The sequence below is a fragment of the Sceloporus undulatus genome, chromosome 1, assembly GCF_019175285.1.
Source record: "Sceloporus undulatus isolate JIND9_A2432 ecotype Alabama chromosome 1, SceUnd_v1.1, whole genome shotgun sequence".
Taxonomy (NCBI): Eukaryota; Metazoa; Chordata; class Lepidosauria; order Squamata; family Phrynosomatidae; genus Sceloporus; species Sceloporus undulatus.
The window spans coordinates 210,799,107-210,824,779 of NC_056522.1; the positions used below are offsets into that span (position 1 = coordinate 210,799,107).

Here is a 25,673-nt window from a genome sequence, read left to right on the forward strand (position 1 = left end):
TCTCATACTGTGATGGACACTGGCTTCCAATGTTATTACAAATTAGTGCCATCAGGAATAGCAAACATGGAGCAGTAAACAGAAAAACGGGATTCTTTTCAACCCTCCCTTTTTTTCATTGGCACTTGATTTTGCTCATGGGCATTGTAATGGTCAAAGCCTAATTATGCTTATATCTACAAACCACAGTTCTGTAATTCCAGTGTGCAGCCTTTTCATAATTGAAATTTCCCTTGGGCTCTTTAAAGAACAAACTTAAAAATAATGAACTAAAGTGTATTTAACACTGTCTTAGTTGAAGTGTTGACTGTGGGCTTTCTTATCTTTTTACCCAGTTATTACCAATGTTGTTCAATTAGTCCATTGGTTTATATAATAACATTACATATTTCTTCTGAATCATGTGGAAATCCTCCTGACATTTTAATACTGTCTGTACAAATGTAATAAAATTGTACAGTTGGTTTTGATGAATAAATTGCTCATTAAAAACTGACATTTCATTTCAAAAAAAGGAAATTGATACCATTTATTATTTTTACAAATTTGAATACATGTGATTTTTTTTCTTTTTGTGATTCAGTGTGCTTTTCTGATACAAGCTTTCTGCTTTATCTTTTAACACTGAATTAATATATGGCCTTATTTTGAAGTCTTATTTTGAATCTGAAGCAAGGAAACAGGAAAAAGAAAAAAGAAAGAAAACAGTATGCATCACTACATTCAGGGATTATAAGTTTTAATCTCTAACACTATATGTATCATTCTATACATATCTGTTCAGAATTAAGTCCAACTGTGTTCCAAATGACTTAATCCCAGGTATGTGGTCCTAGGATTACAGTCTACAGCAAGATGTATGAGATGAAAGGCCAGAATCAAAAGCACAAGGATATTCTTGATTTTTTTTTCTAGCAAGGACATTATATTATTTCAGAAGCTGCACAATAGAATACGGGGAGAGGAATGCCTGGAAGGGAAGCTGGGAGAGCTGGGTTGGGAGTGTGTGTTAGTGGAGGGAAATCTACAATGGGACTTTCTGGAATCCTGCCATGACATCTGAAGCAATTTCTTTCTATTTGGCTGAGAACTTGCATCAGGAGATATATGTGGACCATGTAGCAATGTCTCCATAACTACGTCTCCCAAAGTTAGCATTAGCAGGGAGGTCCAGGTTTAATGACATCCTTGCAGCACATCCAGAGACAGGGAAATGGTAGGATGTGTCCCTCCTCATCCTATTTCACTCTGACATGGCAAAGGATTTGTAAGGGGAGGGTGGCACTGCTTAACAAGGGGAGATAGTTTTGGCTGTTGTGTGGTTGGATCAGAAGAGTGACCAAAAATATGAGTTGTGAAGGTGTAGGTCCTACTCAGGCTGTTGTAATTCACCAACAGGATGCCAGCCTGTACAGTGGGTCCTTGATATCTGCTGAAGTTTTGTTCCAGGACCCCCCATGGATAACAATATCTGTGGATGCCCAAGTCCCTTTAAATGCAATGGCATAGTAAAATGGTGCCCCTTATATAAAATAGCAAAATCAAGGTTTGCTCTCTCTCTCTCTCTCTCTTGCAAAAAGCAAACCTTGATTTTGCTATTTTATGTAATATCCATGGCTTGAAACAGCCATAGCTTGGAAATATATATATTTCAAGCCATGGATGGTTGAATCCATGGAGAAAGAACCCATGGATCATGGATAAGGATATCAGCCTGTATTTTAAATGGGTCTTTGGTGATCACTGAGAAAACACCATCCTCTGTGGAAAAGAAGCACATAATAACATTCTTTAGCTTGGAACATTCAAATTCATTTCAGTTAGCATGAAGATTATTTTTTTTTAAAGTGAGGATTCTCATGATTTTAACAAGAACCTGAAAGACATGTGAAACAACCCCTAGGACCCTCAAATTACCCACCCAGGCTAAGAAGACAGTTCTTATTCCAGAGACATCATGGAAATGGATTGGTGACCCTCTGATAGTCATCTGCCTTCTTGTGCATACTGTTGCAACACTGAACAAGACCGATGATATAGAGAAGACTATTATGAAGAGCCTGCAGTTTGTAAACCGAGGTTGAGGCTGCAAAGATCAACCAACCAAAACATATCAAAGATGTTCCCCTGCTGGAAGTTAATTTCGCATTGCTGAGTTATATCTGTTTACTCTCTACTCAGATGAAAAACAAGAACAAATTTTCCACCAAAAGAAGTATTTACATCTGTAAAAAGTCCTAACATCTGAGATGCTTCTTACTTGACATGTCATTCCAAATCCTGTGCATCTCCTCAGGTGATATCTGATGCACTGTGATAACACGTCGATATCTACACAGGCTGTATGCCATCTTCCAGTGATTAAAGCCACTGTTTTGGAAAGGGTGGATGCCAAGCTTCCGTAGACAGAGTCCCACGTACACATCTTCAAGATGCAGAAGTCTGGTGTGGAGAGATGTTTTGTAAATCATCTCCGCTACATCAGCTGAAAAAATGTAGCCAGTGCCTGAGCAAAATGGTGGATAGTTACTGTCAGGGTACAAGTCCCTAGGCATATACCATTTGCTACGGGCGTCCCTGATTGGGCCTCCATTGATGACATAGCCAGTGAAGTACCGCCTTCTTGGCTTGGTGTTGGGTTTTAGCAATTTGTGAATAAGATTGTCCATATTTACAAAAATATCACTGTCTGTTTTCATGATATACTTGGCTTTTGAACAAAAGGTAGCCACCCACCGCATTCCCATTAATGTTTTCAGAGTCAGGTTATGATAGGAGTCAATGAAATCCTCCACAATAATGTCATGGAAAATTTGACTTTCTTGCTCTACCATCTGGTTTAACACGGGGTCCGTGTTTTTCCCCAAAAGAAAAAGAGTGGAGATCTTAATGCCTTTGAAGTTATTCTCGTCTCCCCATGTCTCTCGAATGGCTTGCCTGGCATCAAATTCTTTATGTGTTGTGCTGATAAGAATGACCAGAAAGGGAGCATTCTTCTCGCATTTCTCTGGCTCATTTATGAGGAAATCAAAGGAATGAGGGTTTATTGGTCGAGTCCTGATATTTCCAAAGGAGACGTTTTTTCTAGCCATTGAGATGCTGTCGTATGTTTTGTGAACTGTGTAGGACGAAGTGGGACGTGTGATGCTTAAGTACCAAAGAGCACTTGCCCAGCACACGACTGTCAGGACATACAAACATGAGACCTTTGAAGGCATTGTTCTTGGTGCTCTTCTATTCAGCAGAATGAATGAATAACCTCCTTACCATTACCACCACTTCGCTCCACAGAGGCAGCATGTTATTTTTCAAACCTTAAAGTTCGAAACAGAAAAGCACCTTGGCACTTGTTCATGGAGGTCACTGAAAAGATTTTAAGCCCAAATTGAATTTCTTCATCTGTGTGGCATTGGCCTCCATTTCCTGGGGTGATGTGTGATTTCTGAAAAACATCAATAGAGAAGGTTTGCTATGGATCATGTTGCATTATTTCTATATCACAATAGTCTAACGGCAAACCATATTTGAATTTATAACTGATTTCTATGGATAATGTTGCTTTATTTTGATATCAAGATAGTTTAATGGCAAACCACATTTGAAATGATAACTGGTAACGGTTTTGTGAACAGCAAGCTTATTACTGCAAGGCTTCAGGAATCTCAGACCAAGTATCTAGAAGCTTTACCCTTCTGTACTACCAAGCACTACAATTGCTTATATAAAGACCTATATTTTACTGCTACCTGCCATTCCTCAAAAGGGTAATCCAGCTCAGCTGGAACAGATACACGAACTAAGGTCTTAATGTTAGTTATGTTAAACGACATTTTAAAAAATCAGAACGGAAAATATCATTTCCCATAAAACAATTTATGGGACCTTTCCTCAACAAACAATAAATGTGGTGGGGGTCCCAACACTTTGGCTTACTACATTGTCTCCCCCTCCTTGCCACCTCTTCTGCTATAAATGAAGGAGAAGGGATTCCCCTCCCCATTTTCTCCACCTTCCTTTGCATGTTTAGGCCATTTTAAACCTCACTTTTTTGACTATCATGTACAGCTATGTTTTGAACTCCATTTGTGGTCATAAACCTTCTTCTCTTTGTATTCACTACATTTCACTTTTACTGATGCTACTTGGGAGTACTCTTGTTCATTTGGTCACATCATCATTATGTATATATATTAACCGTACCATTTTGGGGCTCCACAAGTATTATATTAATTGATGGGAGTTGTAGGGGGCAGGATGCCGGTTGTTCCTCAAGTGTAATAGGAGTCTCTTTTGGGATTGTTTGGAACTTGGGATGAGATGTATTTGTTTTGGGGTTTATAGCCACAGTTTGATGGCTGGAGAGCCTAGCTGCTCTTTTGCTCTTTCACTGCTATCATTGCAACCCAATAAATTTTTGTTTCCTGAATATTTTCCATATATATGTACTTTAAAAAAAATCTGTTAGTAGATTAGCGGGTGAGATAAAACTCTTTTATCCCCTCCCAAGTCAAAAACAGGGATCTTGGTGTAGGGAAGGAGTAGAGATGTGAAGGCCATTGGAAAAATTAGTGAAAAAACATATTTGTCCATGTTTTCCCTGAATCTTGCTAAAAGAAAACATTGCATAATTGGTTTTTTGCTCCCCCCCCGGTTTCCCCCCCATTTTTCCCAGAAAAAAAAAATCCAAGAAAAAATTGAAAAAGGAGGAAAATCAATTATGGAATATTTTATTTTAGCATGATTCTGGAAAAACACGGAGAAAAATGTTTTTCTCCTCTAATTTTTCTGAAGGCCTTCACATCTCTCAGAGGGAGTAAGCCAGGGATAGGATCTTTGACCTCCACTTCAACAAGGTTTTTAGAGCTGTTATGCAACACAAATTTCAACAACAATGTAGGATTACGTATAATAGACATCACATTCCAATGTATACCATAGTTAATATCATTTTTTTTAAAAAAAAGCTTTTTAATGTACCTGTAACATAGTAGCACTTTTTCACTAACCTTCCTATTTTTATGGATAGGAGTCACATATGAACTGGAGCAAATAGAGGTCCTTCTGACCCAACAGCCCTTTTATTTTGTCTAAATTTGGCAAAGTGTTGATCTAGTTTGGATTTAATTGTGTCCTTTTCACTGTAAGCTGCTTCGGTGCTGTGGCAGAACTGAGGAATAAAAATACGTATTTTAAAAAATATTTGTAACAATATACATTTGGCCCTCTGTAATCATTCATGGCTTGAAAATATTTTTTAAAAATCCAAAAAGCAAACCTTGATTTCCCATTTTACATAAAGGTCACCATTTTGCTATGCCATTGTATATAATGGGACTTGAGCATTGATAGATTTTGGTATCCACTGGGGATCCTGGAACCAAGTCCCAGCAGATAACAAGGACCCACTGTATTTGTATGTGCTTTGTTTAATTTTTAAAAAGGAAAGAAAATGACAAAGATTCCTAGAACCAACTTTTGTGGCACTTTTAGTCTCTGGACTCCCATTCTTAGGAGGGTGTTCTCACTTAAGATTTGAAACGAATTAAAATACAACGTTTTTAATAGATCCGATTCAAAATAACCCTGGTCTTATTCCGCGTTCCAAATCGCTTTTATTCTTCGTTCCCATCTGGTTTTTTAAATCGAAGTTTTTACCTGCAAGCGTTCCTACTTGGCATGAAATCGGTGTTTAAATAAATCAATTCTTCTCCTCCATACCTTATTTGGAGCTGTCAATCAATAGTACGTCAGAATGACGTAACGTTAATCCAGAATATTTGGAAGCGATTTATCTTTTGGCATCGTTTCCATTTCATTGACAGCCAGGGAGAATCCCTTCAGAGAGCCCAGAGATCAATGGGAGAGGCTTCTGGCAAAGCGAAGCTAGTAGGAAACCCAAGCTCTTTCCAGAGGAACTATGGGATAGGTTTTCCAGACAGCCAGGGAGAATCCCTTCAGAGAGCCCACAGATGAATGGGGGAGGCTTCTGGCAAAGCAGGGAGGGAGCATTCTTCCCAAAGATTCTCTTTCCAGGGTTGGAGGAGAAGGCAGATTCCGTTTGAGAAAGAGAGGGAGAAAGGCTCTATCCCCCCCCCCATTGATCAGAGCCCTTCCCTGTCTGGGCGAGATCAGATGCCTCCTCACGAGGAGCCTTCCCTTCCCTGCCTGGGCGAGATCAGAGCCCAAGCGGGCAGGGAATGCCTCTTTGAGAGGAGCCTTCCCTTCCTGCCTCTCCTCCGTTAGAAATGGGCTCTCCCCACACAGAGGGGAGGTTGCAATCCACCGGGAAAAGCCTTGTAGTCCTTTGCAGATGCAGGCGCTTGAGCAGCCGAGACTTCAGGCGCTTAAAGCGCTGAAGAGATTAAGCGCCTGTAAACCATTAAAATAAAAAATAAAAATAATCCTTATCTCTTATTGAAAGACCACAGCGAACAAAGGGGTGAGGAAAGCAAAAATGGCGACAGCCACGACGGATGGGGACAGAAAGGGCAACTCCCCCAAGGACAGCCCCCACCGCAGTCCGCTCCTCCCATCAATCCAACCCAATTCAAAGGCTGTCGTTCCTATTTAAATACTCCGGTTCCTAACTCGAATCAATGGAAAAACGTAGGTCGGACCCTAGTGTTTTTTTAACACGTGTTAAATGAGGAAAATTCGATTTAAATTTTTATCCCGCTCTATGATTCGATTTGTAGTGGGGACGATTGCGGGTTGCTCTAGAACCGTTCTAGGTTTAAATCGGATCCTAATATGAACGCCACTCCTTGGATTCGATTCAGAACGCGGGGTTTCCCCTAGTGGGAACATCCCCTTAGATATAACTAATGTTTAAAGTGAATCCTGACTTTAAAAATCCAGTCATACAGAATTTGCCACTTGATGAATTGTTGTTGCTATTTTTGTTTTTATAACTGAGTTGTAAATTTAGAGTTTGGGCTTTGCTTTCATGCAGGCAAACTATGTAAGCGGGGCCATGAACATTGGTATGCGTAGTGTCTTTATATGCTGCAAAAAAGATGTCGACACTTTTTAAAATTATCACAATTATTATGATAAAAATGAGAGTTCTCTGTCTTGGAATGTTTAGAGACGAGGGAATTATTTTTGAGATAACTGTTTGTTTTTTTACAGAATGTTTTGAATTTCTCTTTCTAGTTAAATAAGAGTAACTGTTATAATGGGTGTATGAATGGGATGGACTTTTTAGCACAATTCATGCTAGAACTTAAGGCTCTTCTTTGTAGAAGATGCGTCTATGTTTTAGCACAAGGCACTTTATTTTCAAGAGCTGTGGAGGCCTTCCAGGAAATCTTCAAACACCCTTTGAATATAAATAAATCTGCTTATATATGACGTTTCAAATTCCTCTCTTGCATGGGTGGGAATTTTCATTTGCATGAAAATAGGGAGCCTTATTGTTAAAAATAAAGAGTGTGGAAATTGCTGAGCTTTGAGAAAACTTTAGAAAAGCCTGGTTGAAATAATGTTGTTGTCAGATCCAATTTTGCCTCTCTCTCTCTCTATATATATATTCATTCACATTAATAATTTTTATTTTATTCTTTTAAAAAATGTATGTTGCCTCAGTCTAGCTAAATGACAAGTATAATATACTGAAACAGATTCACACATAGTTACTCTTTTATCCTTCATGAACAAGGATGGAATAAACTAGTGCCCTGATGTGACCTTTGGTTGCAAAATCCACATAGAACTAGATCTACAATGTAGGCAGTTTGTGACGCTGGCCACAATCCTGCCTCAGAGCATAAAGGTCCACCAAACATACCTCCATCTCACCTTGATGCAGATGACTGTCAGATGCCACAGTGTGCTTACATTGCCATTTAGTAGCTAGGATGTGTTTTTGACCAAGCAATGTCTGGCTGTGTTTCTGGTACCAAAAACACAAAGAAAATGTCGCACTTTGGATCTCCTAGAGGATGACATTGCTGAGGATGCAGAAATGTAGTCAGATGCTGCTTGAGATATCTCCTGCCATCTTTTAACAACTAAATGGCCATGGAAAGATATGCTTCATTAGCTAAGTGGGTAACTCCTCCCAAACAACCTTAAAGTGACATACTTACACCTCTTTTTTTGTCCCAATGTATTACATTGGCAGCAACAAAAAAGTAATCTGGTTTTAGCATTCTTCTCTCAGGTCTTTTCATATTTCACACTTACAGGATTTAGATAACACTTTAATGGCTGTGGCTCCATCCTATGGAATCTTGGGATTTGTAAGATCCTTAGCGTCTCTAACCAGATTGCATCTCCCAGGATTTCATAGGATGCAGCTATGGCAATTAAATTAGTAACAAAGGGCTGTAAGTGTGTAGTACAAAAGAGAGCTAAGTCTATAAGCTGAGTCCTCTGTTAGGCAAGGTGAGTGAGGTCACCTCTGGCAGCAAATGGTGAGGTTGGTGGCAATCCCTAGTCGTTCCTTGCTGTTGCAAAATAGAGCTGTGAGTCCCAGGATGCCTCTCCTGAATCCCCTGAGCTGACCTCAGGCATAAGGGTTGTTTCCATCACCAAGTGTTTATGTAAAACTCCATTCTGAATTTCATCAGCTTCTGTAAAGTGGAATTGTGGTGTGGGTGGGGCAAAGAGTGCATTGTGTAGTTTGCACATATTATCAGAAAGGAAGGCCTGAGCAGTTCACATTACCAGAAACTTTATCTAATGGATTTAATATACCTAGACACCAGAGCTGAGTGCATTATGACCCTTGCAGCTGGTTCTGACACATATTTATTTAGAAGCAAGGCCACAGAGTGCAAAGAAGCTTGCTCCTAAGTATGAGTAAGTGCATTAATAGAAGCATAGTTTCTAAGTTGCGGGAACTATATTCTGTGCTGGTCAGACCTCATCTGGAGTACTGCTTTCAGTTCTGGGCACTTCATTTTAGAAATGATATAGATAAACTGAGCAGGTTCAGAGAAGGGCAGCAAGGATGATAACAGGTATGGAGAAGAAAAGCTGAAGGAGCTGCACATGTTCTAGTCCCTGGGGCATAAGAAAATGGGCCTCTCCTCTTTGTGGCAGTCCTAGAGGTATTTAGATTTTAGTTGACATTAGAAGGAACCAATTGCCTAGATAAGTGGTGGGGTCTCCTTCTTTGAACTTCTTCAGAAAGAGAATAGACAGCTACCTTCTGGGAATGCTCTAGCTGGACTGCACTGCACTGAAAAGGGCTTGAACTTGCTGGCCCATGAAGCTCCTTCCATTGCAGATGCAGTCAGTTGCTATGCTCCCTCTGACTGGCATCCTCTTGCATAACATAGTCATTCTTGCTAGAACTATAGGTACTTTTTCATTCAGGATGCATTCAATACTGGACTTGTTGTGATTACCTTTTTTGTGTTGGGACATCCTCCCTTCTCCTTTCATATTTCTTTGTCTTTTCTGGATGTGTTCAAATGTCATCTGATTCTTACTATTTCTTTCTTTATTTCCATATCTATGAGTGCTGCCTTCCTCCCCCTTTCGCTCTTCCTTCCACCCCCATTACATTTATATGTCAGTCTTCAGAATATCTGTCCCAGTTGTACAACATTATTTAGTCAACATAAAAGCTAAAAGTCCACCAAAATCCATTACACAAAACAAACACTAATGTAATCAGGAACAAGAAGTTTAACAAAGTATTTCCAAACATAGTTTTGTAATTCCAAGCCTTAATAGCATTGCCATCAGATTCAATTAGAGACATAGGCCTACCTATTATTAAAGCTACTTTAATGTGAACATGAAAGAGGAAAGGAAGATGTAACAAAAAAGCAATATAGGAATGCAGGTTGAGTTCCCTTTATCTAGAAATCCCAAATCCAAAATACTCTAAAAATCAGCACTATTTTCATGGGTGGCTGAGATAGTGACACCTTTGCTTTCTGGTGGTTCAGTGTACACAAATGTTGTTTCATGCACAAAATTATTTAAAATATTGTATAAATTTCCCTTCGGGCTATGTGTATAAAGCATATATGAACATAAATGAATTTTGCTTTTACACATGGGCCCCATCCCCAAATTATATATGTTTATGCAAATACAGGTATTCCAAAATAAAATAAAAAATCTGAAATCCGAAATACCTCTGGTATGAAGCATTTTGGATAAAGAAGCTCGAAAATAAAAAAAAATTCTGAAATTCAAAACACCTCTGCTCTGAAGCATTTTGGATGAGGGAGACTCAGTTTGTACAGGAAGCTGCTTAATACTAGACCACTCCGTTGATCCATCAAGCTCTACACTGTTCACATGCAATGGCTGTGGCTCTCAAGGATTTCCTGAATAAGTATTTTCTCAGCTATACCTCAAAATGTTTGTGGTTGAAACTGAGACCTTCCACATGCCAAGCAGTTACAGGTCTACCCTTAACATACTAGCTAACGTTCTTACAGTGGAACATTCACACCTTTGCGCTGTTCCTCTCACAGTGTTTCAAAAACCATTTTAAAAACTCTCAAATTCCATGGTGTATAAATAGGTCATCCATGATTACATCAATCACGTTCTGTTGGAGCAGTAACTTATAAAATTGTGTCCCAGTGGGCTTATAAATGGATGCAAATAACATGTTTCACCTTCAGTTACCATAGCCACTCTGATTAGTTTTCAGCATTCCTGTGGTACACTTGCCTGCATGCTCTCTCAGAAAGCTTCCTGTCCTCCATCATGTCTTGACTGATGGATTGAATTTATATCCTGCCCTTTTCCTGAGATGGGACTGAAGGCGGCTTACAACAATTTGAAAAAAAATGAAGCTAAAACATTAAAAAACAAATTAAGCTAAAGTTGAATCAGTTGTAATGTTTCTCACCTAACGAAATGCAGCAACCCAGAGGGACCCTCTCTTTTTGAGTCATCAGCTCCTTCCATTTCAGACAAGAATGTCTTTCAATACCATTTAACAAACTCTCTATTACTGGCAACAATAGGGATGGCCTGGATCCTATAGGTGACAAATCCCAGCCTAAGTCTTACTTATATACACTGAGAAATATTGTGGAAGGAGGTCCATGTAGCTCCTCATGGAATGCCCCTTGCTCCATCTGCAAGGGTTTGCAGTGACATTGCCTGACCACTACATAGCTGCAGAGATCTACCCAGGAGTGTTTTGGCTGCATTGACACACCCAGGAAGGAAGGAGGAACAACTTTTTGATGGGGTCTGAGGCTGATCCACTTTTCTTGAGTATGATTGTGATCAGAAAACCACCTCTTCAACTGCCTTTATTCATCCAGAGAGGAAGGGGAGATGGAAGAACAATCTGCCTCCCACCCCCACTCCCACCAACTTGCACTAAACCAGAATCCTTATTGGATCTGGGCCAATATTTTTCACTCTGTTGGTCAAATGATCTCATTATCATTCTCAGTTTTTCAGACAAGCTGTTTTCTCAGCCCCTCATCTTAATCTATATTGTATTCTTTGCTCTGAGAGTCATAAAAATGCTTGTGTGTGGCAGGCTTCAGTTGTGACTTTCTGAAAGGATGACAATGGCCTTGATGTTACAGAAGTCTATCTTCACAGAAACATGGTTTTCAATTAATCTGTGTCAGGATGACAAGGGCTGATACTAATATGCAGACAAGAACACGTGAAATCATATTTAGACTGGCTGGGGTATTAACTCACTGAACTGGATAATGAACCAGCGTCCCATAAATCAGCAAGTTATCATGAGCAACAAACAATGTGAGCCTTTTGACACTCACTAGACAAAATTTCCTATACATTTCCTAGACTAGGGGGTTTCAAGCTCATCCTTCAAAGTATCTTCATGCATCTTTTTGGTTTAGTGTCACTTCATTGCCAAATTTGGATCAATCTAAAGAGCAAAGACATACAACTGAGCACTAAAGTCAGAATCGTTCAGGCCATTGTATTCCCAATTACCATATAAGGATGTGAGAGCTGGATAGTGAAGGAAGCAGACAGAAAGAAAATAAAGTCATATGAAATGTGGTGCTGGAGAAGAGTACTGAGAATACCATGGACAGCCAAGAAAACAAACAAATGGGTTCTTGAACAGATCAGACCAGGGCTCTCCTTGGAAGCAAAAAAGATCAAGTTGAGACTATCGTATTTTAGCCACATAATGAGAAGGCACGGATCCTAGAAAAAACAATGATGTTAGGAAGGGTAGAAGAAAGAGAGGAAGACCACAAAGCAGATGGATAGACTCAGTCAGGAGGGTTGTGGGCAAGGACTTGCAGGATCTGGGCAAGGCAGTGGAGGATAAGGATTCTTGGAGATGTCTCATCCACAAGGTTAACATGAGTTGGAACTGACTCAAGGGAATCTAACAACAAACAACAAATGATAGAGCTGTGGCTGTAACACAAAAAGGAGTGAAATCTACCACGTAGACAAAGGTCTATGCAAAAGTCTACATGGGGTGTTCCTATAATGGAGAGGAATTTTTTTTTACACTACCTGAGGTTGGGGTCTAATCTGCATTGCAGAAATAATGCATTTTAACACCACTTTAACTGTCATCCTGTGGAATCATGGGATTTGTAGTTTGTTGTGGCACCAGAGCTTTCTCAGAGAAGGCAAAACATCTCACAAAACTACAAATCGCAGAATTGAGCCATGGCAGTTAAAGCAGTGTCAAGCTGCATTAATTCTACAGTGCAGATTAGACCTGGGATTCATGGGACTTTATTCTCTGACAGTTCATCACTTTCAATCACTTGAAAGTAAAGTTGGTATCTGTTGGTTTCCTTTACCTGATCCAGCATTGAACCTTACCTTCTCCAGTGGCAACATAAAATTACCTAGTTACTGTCTACTCTCCAGAAACTAAGAAGCATGAGCTTTGAACTCGGTGGAGTTCTGAGTTTAGATGAAGTCCTAACTCCTATTCCATAACTGTTAGTGAAATCATTCCTCCTAACTTCAATTCCTGGGGAAAACATAGGAACAGAAGATCCCTTTGACCAAATCCCTTTGAATTATTTACACTAACTGGATGTGTTTCTGTAGGATCCAGAAAGGGCTCTTGTCCCATCTGTACTTGGGATGCCACAAATTGAACATGGCTTCCAAGTGAGCCATGTACTTTAAAATGTAATCAGTGGTTGGCTCCCCTTGAGCATGATATGTCTGCTTTATGTTTTGGAGAGACAGATGACATCATAGTTGGGACTGAATCATTTCAGTAAATATTAAATAGAGCCAGCATGGTGTAGTAGTCTGAATGATGGTTTGGACCAGAGTCAGGGTTCAATCCCCTGTTCATCCATGGAAACCCATGGGGTGATCCTGGGCAAGTCATACTCTCTCAGCCTCAGAGGAAAGCAATGGTAACCCTCCTCTGAGAAAGTCTGGCTAAGAAAACCCCATGTTAGTTCACAGAAATGACTTGAAGGCACAGAACAGCTGCAGTTGTATGAAGTGTTGCTGGGTGGTTGAGACAAAGATTCATTAAAAAAAAATTAAAAAAAGAAGAAGATGACACAATTTCCCCATTTGTAATACTAAGTGAATCCTTCAAGCTCTTACCATGCATAGAGGTTCAGCTCAGCATATCTGAATCTAGCTTTCATATTACGTTCCTGGATTTAATGGTTACACTGACAGCAGTTGTAAATTCTGTTAATCAGCCAGCTGCGCATTTAAGTAGATGCATATTTTTGGCCTAGAGCATGTAATTTTTAATGAACATACTGTTATTTCTGGTACAGAGGCCTAGTAACCAACTTCTGTAATGAATGAGGAATTATAGTACAGTTAAAGCACACATATACATATTTTATTCTACATTGGTTTGCAGGACTTTTATATTTCACTGTGGAAACAGAGGAAGAATTGCTAGTGAAAATATGTGTGCAACACTTTTTTCTGCCCATGTGGGTGGCTGTGGTTTACTTTACAGGGGACGGTTTCCTATTGACAGTCCTCAATTGCAAGGATCCTCTACCTCTGCTCCTCCAGATGTTCAAGACTTCATCTTCAAAAATTCTTGATCATTAGCCATATTGGCTGAGACTTCTGGAAACTGAAGGAGGAACACAATTTGAGAACCACTCCCTGGTTGGGAGGCACATTTTAAGTCCAAGTCCAGTTCAAAGACCAAGACCTGGGGCCTTGAAGTTTCTCATTTACAGTTTATATTTGAATGGCAGTCTAAATGGGCATACTGGTCACCTGGGAGCTGGTCATAGAGTTGACAGATTTCAGGGCCTGGCCCTGAGTCTCCTGTTTCATGGGTCATCTTTAAGCAGAAGATGAGGGTGCAAATTCTCTAGTCTTGGTGGGCTGAGCTCTGGGCAAGAGAAAAGGGCTGAGTTCAAATCTTCAGCTCAGCTAGTTGAGCACTAGCCTGCTACAATTTCCAAGGCTTAAATGTTTTTATTTGCTGCAACTTCTAAACACTCCCCAGAAGTATTTACATAGGGGCAAAACAGGTGGGCAGGAAAAAGTGGCTTTTCTGAAGCCACATTGAAACCCCACCAACTGCACCGCTGGTTCCCAAGGTAGCTGGAGTGCTCATGTCATGACCACATGATATGGCTTCCAGCCAGGAAGAAGCAGAAAAAACGGCTTTTTTTTTTGAGATGGCTTTTCTCTGCATAAGGTGCCTAGAGGGCACTTTCCTGGATTCAAGGCACATATCATCTAAACACCACACCTTCAAGTCAGTCTGAAAGCATCTCTTTTTGCCTGTCTGTTTAGCCCCTTAGTTAGCTTCCACCTTCCCTTCCAGTGATTGTTGTGCCAGGGCTTCCACTCTGCTCTGCATTCATTTTCTAGCTAGGAGCAAACTGGCTCCACTAAATGTTTCTCATCTTTTCTCCCCAAGTAAATGAGAAGGAACAGTCCCCTCATTTCACCTTGATCTGAGAACAGCCCCGTTCGTTAAGATTTCTGTCCTAATTTCCAAATAGGAAAAATAGGATCTATTTTTCATATGTCTCTGTGTTTGAATGACAAGCTCTATGAAACTTGTATTTAATAATGTTAATGGCATCACCAAGACCATTCCCAGTTCTCAGGTTTTGGTCCAGAAACCTCATGGTTTGGGATGATCCTCACATGGCAACCCAACTTGATCAGTTTTTCTCACTCTGAGAATACATACAGTATTTGCATTTAGAATATTTCTAGATTTGTGCATATACGTAAATGAAACTGAGCATGGTTTAGTGATTTGAGCATTGAACTATAACTCTGTAGACCAGGGTTCAAATCCCTGCTCGGCCACAGAAACCCACATCATACTTTCAGTCTCAGAAAATCGCATGATGGGTTCACCTTAGGGTTGCCATAAGTCAGAAAGGAGTTGAAGACACACAACAACAACTACAAACATATCAATTAGCATGTACACATTTTACGCAAAAGTCTCTTATTTTTTTCTTTTTTGGGATGTGATGTTCTTCTTCATCTAGGACAGTGCCTAAGTGGACAGCTATGGTTCCATGCACCCTTTGCATTTTAGGTATGTGACCCACTCCATCAGGAGAAAACAGGCTTATCCATGCTGAACTACTCCAGGCTGAAATATTGTTCAGTCTGTGGGAAAATGGAGAGAAAGGGATAGGCTCCTTCTATCTTCCTCTTTCAAAAGGGGAATAGATTACATATACATGTCTTCCTATTGAGGTGAGTATACTGAAGCAGGTGACACAATGCCTCAAATTCAAATGGCAGAAGACTTCAGGTGAATTCAGGCAAACTCTACTTTAGGACAGTGATGCCAGAGAAGATACTATACTTGTCTAATACCATTTTACCCTCAGAATCCTGCCCAGCAGATCTTTTCTAGGTGGCACAAGGCCTGCTCAAGTATGAGCCAACCCTGGGAGGCATGCCGTGAGTTCTTTGTGAGTTTCTGCAAGAATACACTTGCTTGTATTTGTTTTGCTGTGAGTGCTGCCTGTTATGCAGGACAGTCTAATTCCTGCTTTCTGGGACGAGTTTCAGTGGTTTCATTTGGCAACAGAAGCTGACTTGGTTCCCATGGCATAGAATGCTTTCAATCAGCTTGGACTGATGTGCCAGCTGCAACCCCACCTGGACAGAAATAAGCTGGCCAGGCTTATCCATGCTGAACTATTCCAGGTTGAAATATTAAAGTATGGAGCTCCTTGTGAAGCTTGTTTTTTTGGCAGCTGCAACTAATACAGCCAAAGAGTCCCATCCTGTCTGTGCTGAAAAGCCAGGTTCTCAAACTGTTCTACTTGATCTATCATTGAATCCTAGAATCAGAGTTAGAAGAGACCCCAAGGAACATCCAGTCCAACCCCATGTCATGTAGGAATACACAACTAAAGCATTCCTGAGAGATGCTCATTCAACCTATGTTTAAAGACCTCCAAGGTAGGAGAGTCCACCACATAAGAGTCCTCTAGGCAGCCCACTACATTGTTGAACTTCTCTCACTGTAAATCCCTTTTCTAGGTACTTCTAGGCATACTGCATTTTAGCTGCAACAGGGAAATTCTAAAGGAAAGCGAAACAAAGGACTGGAACCTAAGTCTTTGAGGTTTCTACCTCCAAAAAAGGTAAAACATTTTTATGGGGGGTGCATTTGGTGAGTTTTACATAGGAGCTTATTGCATGCACAAATAAGCTAACCTCCTTTGGTTTCAAATCAGGATCCGGGATGCCCCCAGATGTTATCAGACCTAAACTGATCTAGCCGCGATGCCGTGACCCAGATACATTCTGGGTTGAAACCTTGCCCAGCCAGCACTTTTTTGAAGTCGGGGAGTTTCCGACATCAAAAAATGGCTGGCTGAGCAAGGCTTTGGCTCGAGATTATCTGGGCAGTGGCATTGCGGCTAAATCAGTGGCAATTTAGTTATGATAACATCTGGGGGCATCCTGGATCCTGTTTTGAAGCTGGAAGAGGTAAGCCAGCTTATTTGTGCATCCAATAAGCTCCTTATACAGCACCTAAAGTTTTTTTCTAGATGCAACAATACAGAGGCTTCTTGAGAAATTTAATGTTCGCTGCGTAAGAAACAGGGGAGGGGGTAGCCTCATCCAGGACAGAAACAGCCTGGGTCTCAATTGAAGTTTTTTTTCCCCTGTTGGTAATAGAGTTTAAATTTCATTGCTTGAATTTTATGACTCTTTGGCCCAAGACAGATGGGTGGAAAGCGCCGTCCTTGGGCCAAAATTAGGATTCGGGAGCCCGCAGCAACCGCATGCTCCCAAACCCTAATATGGAACGGCGGTGCCATCATGGTGGCCTCCAGTCTACATAAGGGCCATCATGATGACGCAAGCGTGGCGCCGTGTCCGTACGTCAGGGCACTGTGCTTGCATCATTGCCGTGCCACACTGCGCTAATGGTGCATTGATGGTGGCGCCTGCATGCGCCAAAAGAACTGGCTTTTAGTGGTTTCTTTTTCAGTGCGGAGGAAGCCCACGCAGTTTGGTTGCTGCGGGCTTCCTCGGGAGCAAAAACGGGTGGCACCAGACTGTCCTTTTTGTCTCCAGGATCCCACATGGATGTAGTCAATGCATCCCTCCACTATGGCCATGAAAAGACTTATGCAGGCTTAGTTTAGACTGATGTCAGCATATGCCACCACCAGGATACCAGTCAAATAGTCAGATATTTTATTTCACTGAAAAGGAATTCAGTCCACTTTGCACATTGTTAGGACTGAAACTCTTTAATGGATTGTGACATGATTGATTAATCACAGATTTTAAAAAGGAAGAGAATGTAAAATTGAGTTTAATCAGAGCTGTCTTCTACAGAAAATGTTCAATGCTGATGACCTTTATTGTAAGCTATCCTGGTACAAATTTTTGCTTGAGAGAATGTTTAAGAAGATGATATTCAAAGCATACATGATTTTTCTTTTGTCCTTTGGTCTAGAGAGCCAATTAACTTCATTAACTATCCTCCATAACCACCTGGATTGAGATGACACTATGATCAGTGATGTCTATGATCAATTATTTTCAAAGTAGATGTTAATGGACCAAAATATTAAATTCTCTGACTTTTCAATTCATTGTTCTTGTTGCATTCATCATACTGAATGCAGCCAAAGTTCTTCTATTAATATAAATGTCTATAATAATTTCCTGATAATTATTCCTTTATATTTGGTAGTTTTCACTGTCTATCAGTTTATTTAGGGATTGTTTTTCATGGGGGTTTTGGGGCTTCAGAGAAGATTTCTCTGAAGATGGTAGCCACAGCTGCTGGTGAAAAGTCAGGAATAAACTCTTCTAGAAAATGGCCTCACAGCTCCCCAAAACCCACAAAAAACTATGGATGCGGGCTGTGAAAGCCTTTGACTTCATATTTAGGGATTATTCATAAAATTTCTCTGTGTCAATCCTATTCAGATCTGGGAAAGTGAAGGCCCAAACAGACAGGTCAAAATAAAGCTGTTTCAGGTCAATTTGGAGGTATGCTGTATGCATTCTAAGAGGCTGGAAGCCACACCAAAGCCATACTCTAGTCCTAAGGACTGCAGTGCTGCTTTGGTGCAGCTTCTGATCTCTTAAGATGCATGTGTCATTTAAATAGCATACCTCTAAAGTGACCCAAAGCAGCTTTATTTTGGCCTATCTGTTTGGGCCCTGACTTTCCTCCCATTACTAACAAGCAGATTGAAAACTAATATATTGCCATTACTCATCTTCTCCCTTTTTCAAAGTAACTTTCTACACTGCTTGTTACTTTTCATTATGGGGTAAATTTAGGATTGATAACAGAATGGCATAAAATGGGAAAATGTCCATGCTGTCTGAATTTCAAAGTGTCTCAAAGACCTATCCCTTCTGGAAGGCTTACCCAGTTGACTTTAAACTATGAATTTTAAATTGAAATATGTTGGATAATTAATGTGTCCTGTGTTTATGTGTTTTAATCAGTGTTGTACCTCACCTTGAACCTTGGGGAAAAGTGGGTAAGAAATAAAATTGATTATTATTATTATTATTATTATTATTAGTTCTGTCCAGGCATTATGTCTCAACAGGAAACCTCAATATATGTAGGGGATACAGAGCTGTCTACTGCAGTCCCATCCCAGTGTCCCCTTAAATGGTACTTCTTGTGCTCCTGACCTTTCTCACTTTCATCTGGAATATTTGAAGGGTGTGGAGTCTATGAATGTGTAGTTGAACATATATGGAATCTTCCATGTAATAAGGAATAAGTGAGATTCTAAACTGCATGGAGTCTTCAACTTACAGTCAAGGAAATACAATGTAGAAACTCCCTCATACCTTCCAGAGCAGTGATGGAAGTTCAGGGACAAGGGGGTTGTGGTCAGTACAAGGAGATTTCTCATATCTAACTGAGGGCTGAACATTGTTGTTTGCCCCGAGCTGTGAATCTACTGAAGGAGGGGGAATGAAGGATTTACCACCTCCATAAGAATTCCCCCCCCCCATCCAAGAAACTTTCCTTCAGTTCTCAAATTTAAAGCAATGCAGAGAACAAATCATCCAACACAAAGCTATTAACATCTAAAAATCTGGTATTTCCTATGTCCACATTCTCTTGGTCACACTGTCTGCTCCTTTTCTTTTGATGCCTAAACTGAATTTCTAAAAGCTCAACTTCAGTTTTAAATTACTGCAATGCTATAATTTTTTGAGACTGAAGGGATATTTTACGGGAGGAGGCAGAATTTTTATTTGAGGACAAACCTATCATTTTGACCCTTCCCTATAGCTATGTCCCAGCTGGCTCCAAATGCAATCAGGCAATTCAGGATGGATGTGTGGCTACCGCTAGAGGAGAAAAACTGAACAGTTTTCAGAATTATTAAATAAGATGGGTACAAAGTGAAGGAGGGCCTTGCCCTTGGAGGGGGGCATGGTCCTGTCCGGTGTTTGTTACCCTCTCCAAAGGCAAAGGGATGCTTCCATACTGGGGGAGCACTTAGCATGCATTGCAATTAAAAATGTGAAACATTGACAAGATGGCTCATACTTGGGCATGTTATGAATCAAAATATGATGTACTGAGGAACAAGGGAATTGTGTTGTCTATCATTATTATTGTCATAGGCAATAACCAGTAGGATGCTTGTTTCCACAGGCACAAATTAACCTAGCAAACACAATAGGAACAAACATGCTATCCAGGAGGAAAATTATATATAATTTTCTCAGATATAAATGAGAAAACATATGATGTTTTACATTTGTGACACAACAAAACTATAAATTTGAGGGAGGATGCCACAGCTGCATAGATTTTCTTTTTATTACTATTATTCATTAGTTTCCATAATAACTTTCTTCAAATGGAACAAGTCATTTCATATGAGTCTGTGCAGATTCTCAATATGAACTTTCCTGCTCTTACCGTGACCACTACAAGCCATGATTCTGTGTGCCTAATAAGGTTACTAGTCTAAATATATTGTAAAAATACAAATATCCCATGTTCTTGCTCTATTTCATATTTTATTGCCAGTATCATTATACATAACTTGTAGCACTTCTTTTTAAATGGAGACCCTAACATTTCTAAAGGGCAGTAACCTGTGGTCAAATGGACAGGCTCAGGTGTTTTATCTTTTCACATCTGCACCATTAGGTTTATTCTTCAGTGTCCAATCTCTCCTCCCATCCAACTGATTCCTGTGTGCTCTGCCTTTCCCTTCTGTGGTTTGTTTCATCTGCAAGGTAGAGTAGCGGGAGCTTTCCCCCACATTCTCATTAGATGGCTGTCACATTGAGCTTGTATTTCTTCTCCCAGCCCCATTAAGGGAGGAAGAGAGGCATAGCCAGGGCAATTCCTGCCCCACAATTTAATTGGAGGCTGTAGAAAGTTCTACCTGTAATCTTTGGATCCCTAGGGGAATGACAGAGGTGCAACTGAGCATGCAAGTCTTCCTCCCACAAATCTCCCCAAACAAAGTGATGTAACCATGGATCAACAGAATTGCAAATGTCTACAGAAGAAGGGAGAAAATATATATGTTTGCTTGTGCTGGCATACCAGGAAATTACACAGAACTTATATTTCTTACAGTAAGAGCTCCTTGTAATTGTAAATATTGCTTAGCTGGGTTATCAGGAAAAAACAGCATGCAACATAATCAGGTTTATGGATTTAGTGCTGTGCAACATATGCCACATGTACAAGATTACAGCTCTGCATATTGTATTGGTTAATTAAAAATCAATAATAAAATATCACCAGCACATATTAAATCCACAACTTTATCTAAATCATGCATTTAAATTGTAGAAATAATCCATCATATGACAACTCCTAGCCCCTCTGAATTCAGTATGGATGGTTCCACAGGAAAGTACCAGTATTCTGCATTAATTCCCCCCCCCCAAAAGAATTTTTGAAGTGGTATTATGCCTGATTCATATATTATGCTGGATTGAAACCAAACACTCTAGTTACAGTCCACAAATTCTTGTACACAGTAATGTGCTGCTGTGCATAAAGATGTTGACAGAACTCTTCAGAGACATAAAAGGAGTAATAGCTTCCTATTGCACATCTACTATTTGGCACATCTTTGGAAGACCATAACAAAGATGCTATGCTGTTTCCTTGAATCAGATCCATGAAGTCAGACTCAGGACGAACCAGGAAAAATGATTTTTTTAAACCAGTGTGAAATAAATTCTTCATTTAGTTTCTTGCTCATGCATATTTGAAAGCCTTCTATAATTAACATGTGTCCACATCTCCTAACTAGATGGCCAATGGGAGTATGTGCATGAAAACAGGAGGAGGAAATATGGATACAAAACTCAACTTCATTGTGTCCAAAAGATGGCCAATGTAGTCAATGCTGGATGTGCCAATTATATATTATTGAGGTATTTTTCAGCTGAAGAGTTGCTGGTACTTTTATACTACCCGATATAGACCTGCATCATATTGGTTGGTCTCAACTAATGTAGACCCACTGAATTCATTGGTAAATGGTGAGTCAACATGTACATAATAAATCCCATTGATTTAATGGGTCTACTCTAGTTGAGACTAAAACAAAGATTGAGGTCACAGAGTGAAGAACCATTGGCTGACAAGATCTGTAATATACCTGATCCCACCCAGAACACAATAACTATCTCCATATGCTGCCCTTCTCCGTATGTGAACCTGATCTGGGGGCGGGAAATGAATGAAGTGGGATTCTTTGGATTGTTATTGAGACCTCTTAAGAAACTCCCGTTCTGTGTTAGAGAAACACTGCCTCTCCTTTTGAGTCTGCCCACATTGTGCCTGTCATTCTAACTACTCAGTTCTGTGATATCAACAGCAGCAGAAGTGACATAAAATTCATCAGAGCAAATGGTAAGCCACCTGACATGGTAGTCCTACCATTAGGTGGAGTGATTATCAGTTGGTTAAGGGCGTGATAAGGCAGCTATACCACATGGCTCTATCAGTGGGAAGAGAAAAGTAGTCATCTTGGGCAGCTGACTTTAGGCACCATGAGCAGAGATGTGGTTTTTAGTTGCTTAGTTTATTGTTGCTGTTGCTGTTGTTGTTGTTGTTGTTATTATTATTATTATTATTATTTTCTCTCAAGGAGAAGTGGCTTATGGAATTTTCTGGTTTAGATGCAGTAGTGGCTAATAGCTCTGGGTTTTAGCCTTAAAGGAGTTATCCAGTATGCTGAAGCCCACATAAATCAAAATAGGTTTAGCACCTTGGAGAACTCCTTTAAGACTAAACCTCAGAGCAGATTCACTGTCTTGTTGACATGTGAGCCACCAGTCCCCACTTCCCAGATCAAGCATAGCTGGGGCAGCTTCAGGCACTTGATGGGGTGCTGATAATTGTGGAACCTGGTGGCCATGTATCCTATTTACAGAGGCCAATCGTATTCTGTCAAAAGATCTATAGTAAGGTAGAAGGGCTTAGACATTCCCCATTTGAAGTTAGCACAAGGTTCATAACTATTAGTAATACTCTTTTAGTCCAGTGCCAAAAAGCTTCAGGGTGCAGAAGATCTTCATTAAGACAGAGAAGGTGGGGTGGGGGGTGGGGGAATACTTGGCAGGGAAACTGCCAAAATGGACACTTCTGAGTTTTGCCCACTGGATAAAGAAAGGAGAGGGATGGCTTAGTGAGGTTTTGAGCATCAAGAAACAAGAAGATATACAGTATTTGGGATTTTTAGGCAAATAGTTGGACTAGGACTCCAGGAAACCAGGGTTCAAATCAGTCATGGAAATCCTCTGCATGGCCTTGGGGAAACTACACTTTCCCAAACTCAAAAGAAAGCAATGGCATATCTCTTCTGAACAAATCTCGCCCAGAAAACCCTGCGATAGGTTTGTGTTATTGTCACAATAAGTTAGGAATGATTTCAAGGCAGACAACAACAACAACCTTATTCTCATGGCATGTTTGCACTTTCCTTTTGATGTTGAACAGCCATGATCTTGAAAAAGCAGCCATAAAATAGGGAATATACAACATTTGTTATTTAGTGCAATTATTCCTTCTGATAGCCATGTAGGCTATAACAGGATACAACTGTCTCAAGATTATATCATATTGGGTGCAGGTGGGGGTTGCAGGACTAGGTTAGTTCAGTCAGTCAGAATGCAGTGCCAACCATGTCAAAGAGTGGCATCTGGAGAAGGAGTTTCTATCTTAGTGGGGTGTTGAATCTGCTCTCAACTTTCAAGGAGCCATGCAATGAGGCATGAGGGACAGGACTCAGCACCCTTTCAATTTCAGACTAAATCCCAGAGCAGATTCACCACCCACTGACATTGTTGCTGATGCAGAGGTTGCAGAATCACTCTCTAAAGAGGCCCACATTTCTTTTACCATTGCATTTTGGCCTTGTTCTTTAATTCAGCTGGAAAAGAATGTAGGGACATAAAATGGATAGATGATAATTTTGCCAAGGATGCATTTGAAAACACTGGGAACCGATGGAGAATTAACCAGGTGACCTATGAAAAAAGGGAAGCAATAGGGAGTATGTGGATTGTCTATCCATTACCACTGAGCCTCCCTTTCCAAATTGCTTTCCTAGCCTTCTCTTCCCTCTCAGCACTCTCCTTGCCGTCATGGAGATTCTGGGACCACCTGCTATCTGAGTTACATTTCACCTCAGATGGCAAGTGACGGATTCAGATGTGGCATCCTTGCTGTTTAGTTTGCACTTCTCAGAAATACAGAAAGAGAGAGAACAAAAACACTAAAATAGACCCAAAGACAGGAAAACAACTTATGAGACATTGAATAAGAAAAAACATTCAATAAAGGAAGTCAAAACAGCCAAGGATCTTGGCATTTTTGTTCCACATGAGGTCTGAAAAACCATTTGACTAGAAGCATGGATGCCCTGAATGACTGGGAGCTCCTGTCATCAGCTGAAAGCTTTGGATGAAGGACAGTTTTTAAAAAATCTTTTAACAGCAACAACTACTGGCCAAGATGTAGCCTAGCAACAGTTGTTGAGGAGTTGCAAACCATTTAAATTCGTCCAAGATGTTCTATGTGGATCTACCTTTGAAAATGGTAAAGAAATATCAACCAGCTCCCAACAGGGAAATTAAGATCCACTGGTGGGTCTGATCATGATTCATGCGGGAATCATGGGGGTCTCCAGATATTGTTGGGCTGCAATTTTTAGAAACACTAGATGGCACAGACAATGGTGAGTGATGTTGGCAGCTGCAGTCCAACAACACTTGGAGGACCACCCTTTGCCCATTCCTATTTAAAGCCAGCATATAATGTGAGTTGGAAGGGACATCATGGGCCATGGAGTCCAACCCCCTGCTCAATGCAGGATTTCCAGCTACAGCATCCCCAGAAGGTAGCTGTCCAACCTATTTCTGAAAGAGACCCTATCATCAGTCTAGGTAATTGGCTCCATTGCCAAACATTTCTTACCTCCAGGATGCCCCTTCTATCTAAATGCCTGAACAGACAGGCCAAAATAAAGCTGCTTTGGGTCACTTTGGAGGTATGCTGTTTAAATGACACACACATCTTAAGAGGCCAGAAGCTGCGCCAAAGCAGCGCTCCAGTCCTTAGGACTGGAGCGTGGCTTTGGCGTGGCTTCCAGCCTCTTAGGACACATGCAGCATTTAAACAGCTTATCTCCAAAGTGACCCGAAGCAGCTTTATTTTGGCATGTCTGTTTGGGCCCTGAGATACCTCTTCAGATACAGCCACCAAATAAGGTGGATCTCATCACTGCTTATTTTAAAGGAGAAGTCCCACTTTCAAAGAAAAAATGTCACATTTTTTGCTGCATTGCCAGGAAATTCATTAGCAGCACTGGCCCCTCATCTCCCAGATGTTGCTGTATATTTGATACCATTTTATCACTTTTGATGGGTTTTGTGTTGGCTTTATTATGTGTTGCCACTATGGTTTTATCTTGCTTTATTATCTGATTTGTTCTATGCTAATTTTTGTGACCTTGAATTTTACATTTTTAATTTGTATGCCACCCATAGAATGTTGGTTACTGAGCAGTTTTAAAATGCAGCAATTAATTAATTAATTCTCCTTGGTTTGGAACTGTAGCATATGGATTTAACTGGAAGCCTATTATTCTGCTAAAAATACAGAAATATCTATCCTAGAAAAAACATGTAAAGGTTTACAAGATCAGGAAATGCAGATCCTTACATTCCTGTCTGTGCAATCCTGCTGGCACCGAAAAACACCTGACATCTCAGACAGTAATGGCAATATTATCTAAAACTTGAAGCCC

At 40.3% G+C, this 25,673-nt stretch overlaps 1 protein-coding gene across 4 annotated transcripts in view; it reads right to left on the bottom strand.

The window, feature by feature from the left end:
- Positions 1-1,606: 1,606 nt before the first annotated feature.
- The window catches only part of B3GALT1 (beta-1,3-galactosyltransferase 1), a 416,413-nt gene continuing 392,346 nt past the window's right edge, over positions 1,607-25,673 (bottom strand). For 3 of the 4 annotated variants that reach the window (XM_042446556.1, XM_042446557.1, XM_042446558.1), the window contains one exon: positions 1,607-3,442. In XM_042446556.1, the coding sequence (XP_042302490.1) occupies positions 2,238-3,218 (981 nt within the window). In that variant the 5' untranslated portion in view covers positions 3,219-3,442 and the 3' untranslated portion in view covers positions 1,607-2,237. Of the gene's footprint in view, positions 3,443-5,006; positions 5,148-25,673 lie in introns of those variants that run through there. The other variant, XM_042446559.1, reaches the window with a different exon arrangement.